General features: G+C 49.9%; 1 protein-coding gene across 1 annotated transcript in view; it reads left to right on the top strand.

Moving 5' to 3' along the window:
* Nucleotides 1–14033, top strand: part of NSMAF (neutral sphingomyelinase activation associated factor) — a 158286-nt gene that overhangs the window by 74138 nt on the left and 70115 nt on the right. Inside the window, exon 12 of the mRNA XM_040354247.1 lies at nucleotides 9652–9760. Coding sequence (XP_040210181.1) covers nucleotides 9652–9760 — 109 coding nt within the window. The remainder of the gene's footprint in view (nucleotides 1–9651; nucleotides 9761–14033) is intronic.

Here is a 14033-nt window from a genome sequence, read left to right as displayed (position 1 = left end):
CGCACGACCGCGCAATTGTTAGTTAAAGCGACGCAGTGCCGAATCGCAAAAAGTCCTCTGGTCAGGAAGGGGTTTAAGTGCCCAGTAAGGAAGTGGTTAAGGAAATCCCATGTGTTAGTTAATGCTATGTCTCCACTGTATGTCGTTTGTTTAAAAAAATATATGCCTTATTTGCAAGCGCTACTCAGCGCTCACGTGACTGCCTGCCGCTCTCCTCTTCTCCCTACTGACGTCAGTGGGGGATTCTCTGCCCCTCCCTCTGTAGTTGTCAGCTAGGGAGAGGAAACCATGGACGATCACGTGAGTACTGAGCAGCGCTCAGAAATAAGGTATACAGAGGCATTTTTTTTAAATAAAGCCCATACAGTGGAGGCATAGCATTATCTAACAAAGGGTATTGCTTCAAAATTATAAAGTGGGTTTACAAAATATAAAGTTAGTCACGTTCCCCCCTTTTATTTTGAATAATTCATGTATTAATTTTATTTAAAAGTTGAATTTGAATATGAATATATATATATATATATATATATATATATATATATATATATATATATATATATATATATATATATATATATATATATATATATATATATATATATATATATATATAATTATAGTCCTGATCAAAAGTTTAAGACCACTTGAAAAATGGCAAAAAATCATATTTTACATTGTTGGATCTTACTTAACAAGGTTCCAAGTAGAGCTTCAACATGCAACAATAAGAAATGAGAGTGAAACAAAAAAATTTTTGAGCATTCAATTTAATGAAAACAAGGAATAAACTGAAACATGCTGTTTTTCAGCTGATCAAAAGTTTAGGACCACACCTCCCAAAAAAAAACTAAACCCCCCCGAAAACAGAAATCCAACTTCCAAACATGAACTCAGTAATGGGTAGCTCCGCTGTTATTGTTGATCACTTCAAAAATTTGTTTCGGCATGCTTGATGCCTCGCGTTTCCATGAGGTGAGTGGGAACATTTCTCCAAGTGGTGAAGACAGCCGCACGAAGGCCATCTACTGTCTGGAACTGTTGTCCATTTTTGTAAACTTCCCTTGCCATCCATCCCCAAAGGTTCTCAATTGGATTTAGATCAGGGAAACACGCAGGATGGGCCAAAAGAGTGATGTTCTTCTCCTGGAAGAAGTCCCTTGTCCTGCGGGCATTGTGTACTGTAGCGTTGTCCTGTTGAAAAACCCAGTCATTACCACACAGACGAGGGCCCTCAGTCATGGGGAATGCTCTCTGCAACATCTGGACATAGCCAGCGGCCGTTTGACGCCCCTGCACTTCCTGAAGCTCCATTGTTCCACTGAAGGAAAAAGCACCCCAGACCATTATGGCGCCCCCTCCACTGTGGCGCGTTGAAAACCTCTCAGGTGGGATCTGCTTGTCATGCCAATAACGTTGGAAACCATCAGGACCATCAAGGTTACATTTTTTCTCATCAGAGAATAAAACTGAATGAATCCACATCTTTTCACAGATTTGGCCTTTTAAAGGCATGTGGTCCTAAATTTTTGATCAGCTGAAAAACAGCCTGTTTCAGTTTAATCGTTATTTTCAATTAATTGAATGCTCAAAAAATGTTTTGTCTCACTCTCATTTCTTCTTGTTGCATGTTGAAGCTCTACTTGGAACCTTGTTAAGATCCAACAATATAAAATATGATTTTTTGCCATTTTTCAAGTGGTCTTAAACTTTTGATCAGGACTGTATATAATTTTTTTTTTTTTTTTTTTTAACGTCCGTTTCGGTCCAGAATTTTCACTTTGGTGCATCACTAGGTTTAGCTGATTCTAACAATAAAAGCTGAACTCTATAAAAAAATATAAAATATTAGTTCATTAAAGGATAAATTTAATATTGTGGCTTCCGCTGTAATACTTGCCTTTAATCTGGAGCTGTCTTTGACAGTACTGCTTCTCTACCACATAATGTTTGTCTTCCTGGTTGAATGACAACCAGCATCATTCAACCTACTTCCTCTGAGCCCAGGCCATCAATCAACCTCCAGTCCTTAACTAGACAGCAGAGTGATCAACCTTAAAGTGGTTGTAAACCCACCTTATAATTTTGTTGGCGCTCCCCTGTTCTAAATAATGCAATGTTTGTGTCTGTGCTTTTAATAAACCAATGCCCCTGTATATCTTATTTTCGAACGCCGCTCACGTGACCGACCGCTGTTCCCTCTCCCAATCTGACAACTACATTGGAAGGGGCCAAGAATTCCCCACTGACATCAGTCAGCAGCAGAGGATGAGAGAGGCGGCCGGTCACGTGAGTGCCGAACGCTGCTCAGAAATTAGGTATACGGTGGCATTTTGTTTTTTGTAAAGCACAGACACTGCAGCACCTAACACAATGATTGTCAGTCAATTATAAAGTTATGATGGCAGCAGGAGTAATGGGTACTGATCTGAGTGTTTTGGCGGGGGGGGGGGGGGGCCATCCCCATGAAAGAAAGGCAACAGCTCAGCGGGGAGATCGCTGAACTAGCCTTGCATGCTTAGTACAGTGGCTTTGATCGGAGATGTCTGTTTTTTTTCGAGCTATCTGCTGGGTTACACAAAATAAAACTGTTTGTGTGTACCAGGCTTAACTCTCTACGCTTCCTCCTCCTATCCGCATGTTCTTTATCAGTACATGAACTTATTAGATCCTTAAACTGTCTTTACACCCCGTTCCGCTGTACAAGGACTACCCTGTATTAAATTGGTTCTAAAGTTAAAACATTTTTTTTACCTTAATCCATTGCTTGCATTTAGGTAAATAAACATTTTTCTACTTGCCGTGCAACATTACCCCCAAACACTTACCTGTACACTTAACTGCCTGCCTGCAGTTCTTCTCCCCTTTCTTTCTCTTCTCACAGGATGTTTGTGCAGCAACCGTTGGCTCTTGCTGCTGTAAATTAAATCCTGTGATCAGGGGCTAAGGCCAAGCCGGGGTGTGTGTGTCAATGGATACACACAGCCCATCTTGAGAGCGAGCCTACACGTCTGCCCACCTAGCAAGCAGTTTGCTATGAGAGCAGACACAGAAAATGAGAAGGGGCTGGCTGTGTTAGTTCCCTGTGTACTTCTGCATGAAAGGGAAACCGCTGATAACCTGTGCCAATGTGCATACAATTTGGATTCCACCATCTCAGTGTCTGGATTATCATCAGGATCATTAATGGCCAATCAGTTCCATGTTGCTCAGACTAAGAAGATCATTGGAGCAGCTCTCTCTGCTGGAGGGATGACACATACGTGGTGATTACCGCTGGCGTGTAACTTTGAACAAAGAGTCATACCTGTGTTTGCTGCATCCACTATCCAGTCTACTGCCACTAAGTGTATGCAGATTGATGGGCCTTATTTGACCTTATACATGCTGATGTGACCCTTGTGATGAGGGTCCACTACATAGGGTAAGCGGCTGTATTGTTGGGTGCTGGTGTCGGGTCTTTCTATCCCCTGCCTATCACAGATTGGACTACCATTAAACATTTGTTCCCGGACTGAGTCTTTTTTGGATTACTATTTTTTTTACAGTAAAAGTTTTTTATTTTTTGAAGACAGACGACAAACACACATACAAATCAATGACAGTACAAGTCACAGAGGCAACAGCATGATTGCACAAAGTCAAAGCATTTCAGCGGCTAGATAATACATCTATGGCAAGATAGCAGATCAGTTACACAGTTCCCGGGGCATATACCACAAGTAATACAGTAGCCAGGTTCGAGGCACACCCCTGTAGGCAACCACCCCCCGGGTGTCCCCCCCGCACCCGATGCGAGGGAAAGAGGTGGATAGAGGAGGGGGGGGGACAACGAGGAGAAGGGCGGGGGGGGGGGGGGACAGCCACCCACCCACCCACCAGACCTCTCAGTCAGGAGCCATCACAGGGGGACCATCAACAGATAAGGTGGGAGAATCAATCCAGTTCGACCAGATTTTTTCAAATTTCGCTGGACAGTTTCTGCTTTCATACGTTAACTTATACAGTGGGAGAACCCTATGAATCGTAGCGAGCCAAGAGGACACTGTGGGGAGCTCGGTACCCCGCCATCGAAGCAGGATCTCTTTTCTGGCATAGAATAGTGCAAAGGTGATGCTCAGTTTGGTGTATCGGTCCCCCTCAACCTCGCCCAGGTAGCTAAGGAGGAACACTTTCGGGTCCAGCACAAATTCTACACCACTTCGGTCCGCTAGGACCTCCGCCACCCCCCCCCAATATGAGGCCAGCCCGGGGCAGGACCAGACCATATGAAGGAACGAGCCCGTATCCCCCAGGCACCTAGTGCACCTGGGGCTCCTAGAGGGGTAGATCTTAGCCAGTCTCTGCGGGGTGTAGTAGGCCCGGTGCAAAAATTTTAGTTGTATGAATCGGTCTCTAGAGGCAATCATAGACGGAAGAAAGGAAGAGACACATTCCTCCCAAATCTCCTCGTCTAGATCCGGGATGTCAGCAGTCCATTTGGCCAGGACCCCCGCCGTGTTCGTGTCGTACGCCACTGTGAAACGCAGGTATAGGGACGAAAGGGGCTTCCCCATGACCCCCGAAATCAGGAGGCGCTCAATCGAATCCGACTCGAGCGTCACCGGTTCCGGGAATTGGGCCGCGAGTGCGTGCCTGAGCTGCGCATACCGAAAAGCGAGGGAGGATGGAACCTTGTGGAGCCGGCTCAGCTCCTGAAAGGGCATAACCACGCCCCCCGGCATAATATGCCGGAGGGTAAGGATGCCTCGCCGAGCCCAGACCACCGGGTCGGGGACCGTGTTCAGGTGCGGGAGAAGAGGGTTACCCCAAAGTGGGGTGTGTGGGGAGACAGTGTTGGGCTTCAACATTCGAGCCCTGGAGGTCGCCCACACCCGAATAACTGTCACCATGGGCCCCGTGACGGAGGAGTGGGCCTTACGCCCCCGAAATACCAGGTTGGATAAGGCAGCGTAGGATCCCAGGACAGCCGCCTCTAGGGTGACCGCCGGGTTCTGTCGTGGCTGAGAGAACCACCACCGGACCGTCACTAGGACCGCCGCCCAATAGTATGCAATAAAGTTGGGAAGAGCCAACCCACCCCCGGACAGAGGAAGATAGAGGGAGCGTTTCGCAACCCGGGGAGGGCTACCCGCCCACACAAACGACACTACTATACTGTCCAGACGTCGAAAGAAAGACTTCGGGATAATAACAGGGGTCTGGCGGAAGAAATATAGCAATTTGGGGAGTATAACCATTTTAATAAGGTTTCCCCGTCCTACCGGTGAGAGAGGGAGAGCACGCCACGTCGCACAGCGTTTGGTCAGGTGGTCTAGCGTTGGGAGGATATTCTTCTCCATGTATGACCCCGACTCAAGACCCACCCTTACCCCCAGATAGGTGAATTCGTCCACCCATCGTAGAGACGTGTGAGTGTCGGTGCGCATCAGCGAGGGGTGGAGCGGGAGCAACACCGACTTGTCCCAATTTATTCGCACTCCCGAAAAACGGCCAAAGGTCTCAAAATGCGCCAGCGCATTACGGAGGGATGCAGAGGCATCTGCCAAATATAGCAGGGCATCGTCGGCATAGAGCGAGAGTTTCTCCTCAAGAGGACCCACCTTAATCCCTCGGACCCCCGGGTCTCGTCGGATGTGCGCGGCTAGCGGCTCCAAAGCCAGGGCAAATAATGCCGGTGACAGTGGGCAGCCCTGCCTGGTCCCCCTCTCCAAGGAAAAGGAAGGAGAGAGGGTCCCGTTGGTGCGAATACGCGCCTTGGGGTGAGCATACAACATTTGTATCCAGGACAGGAAACGGGGACCAAAACCGAATCGCGACAAAACCGCCCAGAGATAGCCCCACTCCACCGAGTCGAAAGCCTTCTCGGCATCGAGTGAGGCCACCACTCCGGGGTCATCAGGGCCCGCCAGCGCCAGGTGAGTATGTAGTCGGCGAAGATTAATATCGGTGCCGCGACCGGGCATAAAGCCCGTCTGGTCCGGATGGACCAAGGCCGTGATGACAGTGTTGAGCCTGTTTGCAAGGATCTTCGCAAAGAGCTTTGCATCAACGTTGAGGAGGGAGATGGGGCGGTACGATGAGCACAGGGTAGGGTCCTTACCGGCCTTAGGGATTACCACAATTACCGCCTCGCACATCGAGTCCGGGAGTCCTCCCGCCTCCTGGGCCGAGGAGAAGAGGGATTTTAGTCTAGGGGCCAGGTCCTCCTCATGAGCCTTAAAGAATTCCACCGGGAACCCATCCGGTCCCGGAGTCTTCCCCGTCTGCATCATCTTTAGAGCGACGTGTATCTCCTCAAGCTTGAATGGAGCGTCTAGTTTGCGCACAGAAGAGGGAGTGAGAACAGGGACGTCCACCTCCTCCAGGTAGTTCAAGAGATCGGGTAGATCATATGCCACTTTGGAGCTATATAGGCGTTGATAGTAATCAGCGAAGCATCGGTTGATCTCCCGTGGAGTGGAATGGAGGGTCCCCTCCCCGTCCCTGACCTGTGCAATGGCGGACAGACCCGACTGCTCCCTAGAGAGCCAGGCCAAAAGTCTCCCCGTCCGCTCCCCCTGTTCAAAAATGCGCTGAGACTGGTAAAGTAGCTTTTTCTGTGTCAGGGCCGTCCGTAGAAGAACAGCCTGCTGCGTCAGGGACTGGAGGCGGGAGTAATGGTGGGGCTCGCGGGTGCGAACATACAGAGCTTCTTGTCTAACCGCCTCTCCCTCTGCATTAGTGAGCTCGGCCCTTCGTTCCCTCCGGACCCCCGCTATGATTGACTGGTAGTGACCCCGGGAGGAGGCCTTAAAGGCATCCCACACCACGGTCTCCGCCGCCGTGCCTGGGTTGTCCACCCAAAAGGCGCGGAGGGTGTCATGGAACCTGGGCTCCACCTCCGGGTCAGAGACCCAGAATCTGGAGAGCCTCCAGAGAGTGTCGGTCGGGTCGGTCGTCAGAGTCAGTGAGAGAAGCAGGGGGGCGTGGTCCGAAATCCCGCGAGGAAGAATAGTGATGTCACGTACCCTGGGCAGAACCGGCGCCCCGACGTATGCCAAGTCGATTCGAGAGAAGGATCTATGGGTAGCCGAATGGCAGGTGAAGGCCCGAGAATCCGGGTTCTTCCATCGCCATGCGTCCGTGAGCCCGTACGTGTCCGCCCATTCCGCCAATCCCTGGCGAGTAGTGCCCGATGAGGTGAACCTGTCCATACCAGTGTCCGGGACCAGGTTGAAATCACCCATCAGTACCACATTGTCACAGGGAAACTGCGCCAACTTGGCCGCAAGTATTCCCAGGACCCCCAGGGAGGCAGGAGGGGGCAAATACAAACCCACTAGGACCCACGGAAGATTGTAGATCAGGGCGTGAACCAGCACGAATCTGCCGTCTGGGTCAAGGACCAAATCTAGGAGTTTGAAGGGAAGTGATTTAAGCACCAGGATACTAACCCCTCTGGCGTAGGTGGAGTACGTTGAGTGATAATGGTGGCCCACCCAAGGTTTTTTAAGACTAAGTGTCCTGCTACCCACCAGGTGCGTCTCCTGCAACACACAAACATGGGGGCTGTGCTTTTTAATAAATTGAAAAACGAGAGACCGTTTAATCGGTGGGTTGAGGCCCCGTGTGTTCCAGGAGAGGACATCAAGAGTGGCCATGGTACCCCCCCGAGAAGATCACAAAAGGAACGTTTACACATGTACGGCCTGGACCGTTCACCCCGGCCAGAGTCTGGCCAAAGGAAGGGTCCCGATCCACCTTCATAGCAATCAATAGAAAGAAAAAAAACAGTACTGTCATATAACACATAACTATAAAACATAACAGGGCGCCAACTGGGCCCCCCAACCCCCCCCCCACCCCGCCACCCCCCCAACATGGAGGAGAGCTTGCATCCCAAAACAGACCCCAGCCCTCAGGCTGGATACGAGGGCAGTGAACAAGCGGCTACCCGCTCTTGTTTAACAAAACAGTCAGTGAACCTGAGTATCCGCAGAAGGATAAAGTGTGTGGAACACCCGGAGCCCCGGGGGCGCAGTACTTAGGTATAAAAGGACCAAAACTCCCAACGGGGAGGTAAGGCAAACAGTGGTAGATCAGTTCCCCCACGGATGGGGGGGGGAACACCCCCATTCCCAGAGAAAAATAAAAATAAAACGGGGGGGTCAGCAGAAGGTAAAAATAGGGGGGGGGGGGGGGAGAAAAATAAGGAGGGGGGATGAGGAAGGAGTCCACCAGCCGTAGCGAGTTCATCGGCAGGAGAGAACAAGGAGGGGGTCAGCAGGCAGTCAGAAGTGTAGGAAAAAGGGGGGGGACCACAATAACGAGGAGAGTCCTTACAGTGTTACTGGGGCACAGGAGGTCCGCGATCGCCATCCAGGCAGGAAAAAAGTCCACGAGCCCGCTAGTCCTGGTAGGGGATAGGGTGGCCCCCGAGCCCGGGAGCCAGACAAGTCCCCCGTGACCGGCAGATCATACCCCCAACCCCCCATAGGGAGTCCCCTCAGGGGGATTACTCACAGTCATCCGGTGAAGGGTGCAGGAGAATAAGTGTTGCCTCTCAGTCAACGCGGCAGGGACTCGGCCCAGGCCGCAGCATCCCTCGGGGAGGTGAAGAAGTGTACCCTCTCTCCATCTTGTACTCGGAGTCTTGCGGGGAAGAGCATGCTGTATTTAACACCGCGGTCTCTAAGCATGGCACGGACATGGTCGAATGACTTACGCTGGCGCTGTGTGTCCACCGAGTAATCCGGAAATATCAGGATCCTGGCGTTCTGGAATTTGATTTCCCCCTGCAGACGCGCAGCCCGGAGAACGGTGTCCCTGTCGCGGTAGTGGAGGAGCTTGAAGATGAAGGTGCGCGGGGGGGCTCCCACCGGGCCCCTGGTCGCCGGTATGCGGTGGGCCCTCTCAATGGAGTAGTGGGGGGAGAATCGGGCGCCCGGGAGGAGGACTGGGAGGATCTGTTCCATGAAGGCGACCGGGTCTGTACCTTCCGCCCCCTCCGGGAGGCCGAGGACCCTCAGGTTGTTGCGACGGTTTCTATTCTCGGCGTCTTCTGCTCTGTGCTCTAGGACCTTCACCCTGGCCTTTAGCGACTGGATGTCGGTGTGGTGGTCCCTCTGGATATCCTCCAGGTCCGAGACCCGTCTCTCTGCCTCCGACACGCGGTCACGGAACGAATCTAGGTCACGGCGTATGAGCGCCGTTTCCGCCTGGACGTGGTCGATCTTGACCGTGAGGGTGGACTGGCAGGTGGAGATCGCCGCCATGAGTGCCTCAAAGGCTGCTGACCCAGCCTGGATCGACTCGTCCCGCGGGGGGTCCACGTGAGACGCCATGCGGCGTGTAGAGGCCTGCAGTGTAGGCCCAAGCTTCGGCGGGGTGGCCTCAGCGGCGGTATGACGGCGCTTGGATTACTATTTAAGCTCTGCACCTTAATTACATATTCAGTAGACAAGTAGAAAAATCTCTTTTGCGAGCTGAGCGATAGATCATAGAGCTGTTTATGGCAGGAATAGCTTTGACTAGGATAAATGATAACCTCCACAGATATACCTATGCATCAATTTCTTGTCACTTTTAAAGAACGCTGATTTGTATGTTAAATTGTTGTTGCTGCAGTTAACTACAATGTTTTTTTTTTTTGTTTTTTTTTTCCTGTAGGGACTGGAAGTATTTTGCACTGAAAACGACTTGTGTTCCGACATATACCTTAAATTTTACAATCCAAAAGATCGTGATGGACTGTACTACTATATTGCAGCTTATATAGGTTGGAATATTTTTATAACAGTTTATCACTATATCGGCAATCATTGTATGGATCATGGACATTAATGCATTTTCTTCCTTATAATGTGTAAAAGCTTTCAGTAATGTTCTAACATGGGCCCATTGCATTTACAGATTAGAGCCCTGGTCTCTAAACGGCAGCCCGTGGGACAAACACGGCCCTTTGCTTGCCTTTATTTGGCCCTCTGTGCACTATTCTCCCATTGACGCCAACAAGGCGGGCACCATTGCTTTCACTGACGCCAACAGTGGAGGCACCATTGCTTTCACTGACGCCAACAGTGGAGGCACCATTGCTTTCACTGACGCCAACAGTGGAGGCACCATTGCTTTCACTGACGCCAACAGTGGAGGCACCATTGCTTTCACTGACGCCAACAGTGGAGGCACCATTGCTTTCACTGACGCCAACAGTGGAGGCACCATTGCTTTCACTGACGCCAACAGTGGAGGCACCATTGCTTTCACTGACGCCAACAGTGGAGGCACCATTGCTTTCACTGACGCCAACAAAGATGCATTTTCCTCCCACTGACACCAGTGATGGGACACTGTTTCTACTTCTACGGACTACAGGCACTATATCATTTATTTACTCCCACTGACACTGGCATTTTCTAGTTCCACTGGCTGCTCTGCCCCCCCCCCCCTCCCCTAAAATCCGAAGGACAGTAGTAAACCAGCCCTTTGTTTAGAAAGTTTGGAGACCCCTGGATTAGAGGAAGCCTCACACTGGCTGCATCAGGAGATGATTAGTCTATAAAACAAAACAAATGTAAATAGTTTTTTTCAAAATGATCAGGATTATAACCTGTTAAAATATAAACTTGTATTTTTTTATTTTTTTTTCCATTTTGTCTAATTGTCCGCTTATACCTGGGTATCCAGCCTGATTTTATTATCATTGTATTCAACAAAATTGCAGTGAACATAAAATTATTAACTGCATTCTGCGTCCTGCTTTTGGGGTGGTGTTAACTTTTAATTGATACCTGCAGCAGATCGCATGAACTCTGCAATTGCGATGCTGGAGATGCAGCGATTCCTGTGTGTTTGCCACACCAGTGTGAACCGACCCTTAAAGCTGCTTGGGGGGCGGTCCCACATGAGTACAATATTAATGGTAGCTGTTGGGGGAACTGCATATATTGCTGTGGTGGCAGGAGTTGCATCTATCAATTCAAAGCCTCATTGTTACTTGTTCCTTATATTTTAGAACTGACCCCAGACTTTAGTTAGATACGACTGAGTCTGGCTGCCTCAACTGAATGTACAAAGTAAACTGGATATACAGTGCCTTGAAATGGTATTCATACCTCCTTAAAATGTTCCACATTTTGTCATGTTATAACCAAAAACGTAAATATATTTTATTAGGATTTTATGTAATAGACCAACACAAAGTGGCACATAATTGTTAAGTGGGAAGAAAATGATAAATGGTTTTCAATTTTTTTTTACAAATAAATATCTAAAAAGTGTGGTGTTCATTTATATTCAGACTAGAGGTCGACCGATATATCGGTCGGCCGATATATCGGCCGATATTTGGCCGTTTTTAAGAAATCGGCATCGCCCGATTATTGTAAAAAAATCGGCCGATTTTCGGCTGCCGCGCTAAAACCCCGCACCACCTACAGCAGCACGAGAAATGAATCCTTCAGCCACGCTGCTGGTAGCCTGCGCGCCGGCCCCGCCCCCCTTACCTCGGCGGGCTGTAGCAGAAAGCAAACTTGTCACAAGCCCGAGCAGCTGCAGTACAAGTTGTCTGCGCAAAGAGATCACAAAAGCTTCCTGCATGCTGGGACGTTGGCGGGATTACTGAACATGGGCTCTAGGCTACGGCTCCAGCCGTAGCCTAGAGCCCATGTTCAGTAATCCCGCCACCGTCCCAGCATGCAGGAAGCTTTTGTGATCTCTTCGCGCAGACAACTACTGCAGCTGCTCAGGCTTGTGACAAGTTTGCTTTCTGCTACAGCCCGCTGAGGTAAGGGGGGGCGGGGCCGGCGCGTAGGCTACCAGCAGCGTGGCTGAAGGATTCATTTCTCGTGCTGCTGGAGACTGGGGTAATGTACAGTATTCCTATCATCTCTGATAGGTGCCTCGGCTCTCTAGTGATTGTACATAGTACTCCAACTCACGTGGGAGCTCACAGGTGTCATCCAATGGACAGTGCTGGAGGGAACAGTGTGTACATGTTAGAGCACACCCCTCTCCTGTATACACACTCATTTTATATATATCCATCCCCACCCACGGCCAGCTGCATCCATCCACCCCCCTCTACAAAGCATCTCCCACCCACGGCCAGCTCCATCCATCCATCCCCCTTCACAATGCATCCCCCACCCACGGCCAGCTCCATCCATCCATCCCCCTTCACAATGCATCCCCCACCCACGGCCAGCTGCATCCATCCATCCCCCTTCACAACACATCCACCGCCAGCACCATCCATCTATCCCCCTCCACAACACATCCCCCACCCACGGCCAGCTGCATCCATCCATCCCCCTTCACAATACATCCCCCACCCACGGCCAGCTCCATCCATCCATCCCCCTTCACAATGCATCCCCCACCCACGGCCAACTGCATCCATCCATCCCCCTTCACAATGCATCCCCCACCCACGGCCAGCTCCATCCATCCATCCCCCTTCACAATGCATCCCCCACCCACAGCCAGCTCCATCCATCCATCCCCCTTCACAATGCATCCCCCACCCACGGCCAGCTGCATCCATCCATCCCCCTTCACAATGCATCCCCCACCCACGGCCAGCTGCATCCATCCATCCCCCTTCACAATACATCCCCCACCCACGGCCAGCTGCATCCATCCATCCCCCTTCACAATGCATCCCCCACCCACGGCCAGCTTCATCCATCCATCCCCCTTCACAATACATCCCCCACCCACGGCCAGCTGCATCCATCCATCCCCCTTCACAATGCATCCCCCACCCACAGCCAGCTGCATCCATCCATCCCCCTTCACAACACATCCACCGCCAGCACCATCCATCTATCCCCCTCCACAACACATCCCCCACCCACACCCAGCACCATTCATCCATCCCCCTCCACAATGCATCCCCCACGCACAGCCAGCACCATCTTTCCCCCTCCACAACGCATCTCCCACCCACGCCCAGCACCATCCATCCTCCTCCACAATGCATCCCAATCCAAAAATCGGCCCAAAATATCGGCCGCAAAAATCGGCCTCATATATCGGCCATCGGCTGCCCCGATTTCTAAATATCGGCATCGGCCAGAGAAAAACCCATATCGGTCGACCTCTAATTCAGACACCCCCTCCCCGAGTCAATACTTTGTAGAATCGCCTTTTGTTGCAAAAAAATTCAATTTCAGTCTCATCTGACCAGATCACCTTCTTCCACATGTTTGCTGTGTCCCCCACATGGCTTCTCGCAAACTGCAAGCAGGACTTCTTATGGCCTTCTTCTTGCCACTCTTCTATAAAGGCCAGATTTGTGGAATGCACAACTAATAGTTGTCTTATGGACAGATTCTCCCATCTGAGGTGTGGATCTCTGTAGCTCCTCCAGAGTTACCATGGGCCTCTTGGCTGCTTCTCTGATTAATGCTCTCCTTGCCCAGCCTGTCCGTTTAGGTGGACAGCCATGTCTTGGTAGGTTTGCAGTTGTGCCATACTCTTTCCATTTTCAGATGATGGAGTGAACAGTGCTCCGTGAGATGTTCAAAGCTTGGGATATTTTATTTATAACCTAGCCCTTTTAAACTTCTCCACAACTTTATCCCTGACCTGTCTGGTGTGTTTGTTTGGCCTTCATGATGCTGTTTGTTCAATAAGGTTGTCTAACAAATCTCTGAGGGCTTCACAGGACAGCTGTATTTATACTGAGATTAAATTGCACACAGGTGGACTCTATTTACTAATTGGGTGACTACTGAAGGCAATTGGTTCCGCTAGATTTTAGTAATACAAATGCACACCACACTTTTCAGACATTACCTTTTGTAAAAAACAATGAAAACCATTTATCATTTTCCTTTCACTTCACAATTACGTGCCACTTTGTGTTGGTCTACCACAAAAAATACAAATAAAATACATTTGTTTTTGGTTGGAACATAACAAAATTTGGAAAATGTCAAGGGGTATGAATACTTTTTCAAGGCACTGTAATATGTTCTTCTATCATTTTAAAGGTTGCAACATAGGATTATCCAGTGTTTAAATAAAGCACCGGAAACATATGTATG

This window comes from Rana temporaria, chromosome 5 (assembly GCF_905171775.1).
Source record: "Rana temporaria chromosome 5, aRanTem1.1, whole genome shotgun sequence".
In the NCBI taxonomy this organism is placed as follows: Eukaryota; Metazoa; Chordata; class Amphibia; order Anura; family Ranidae; genus Rana; species Rana temporaria.
Note: the sequence above shows the minus strand (reverse complement) of the source record. Positions and strands in the feature narration are given on the sequence as shown.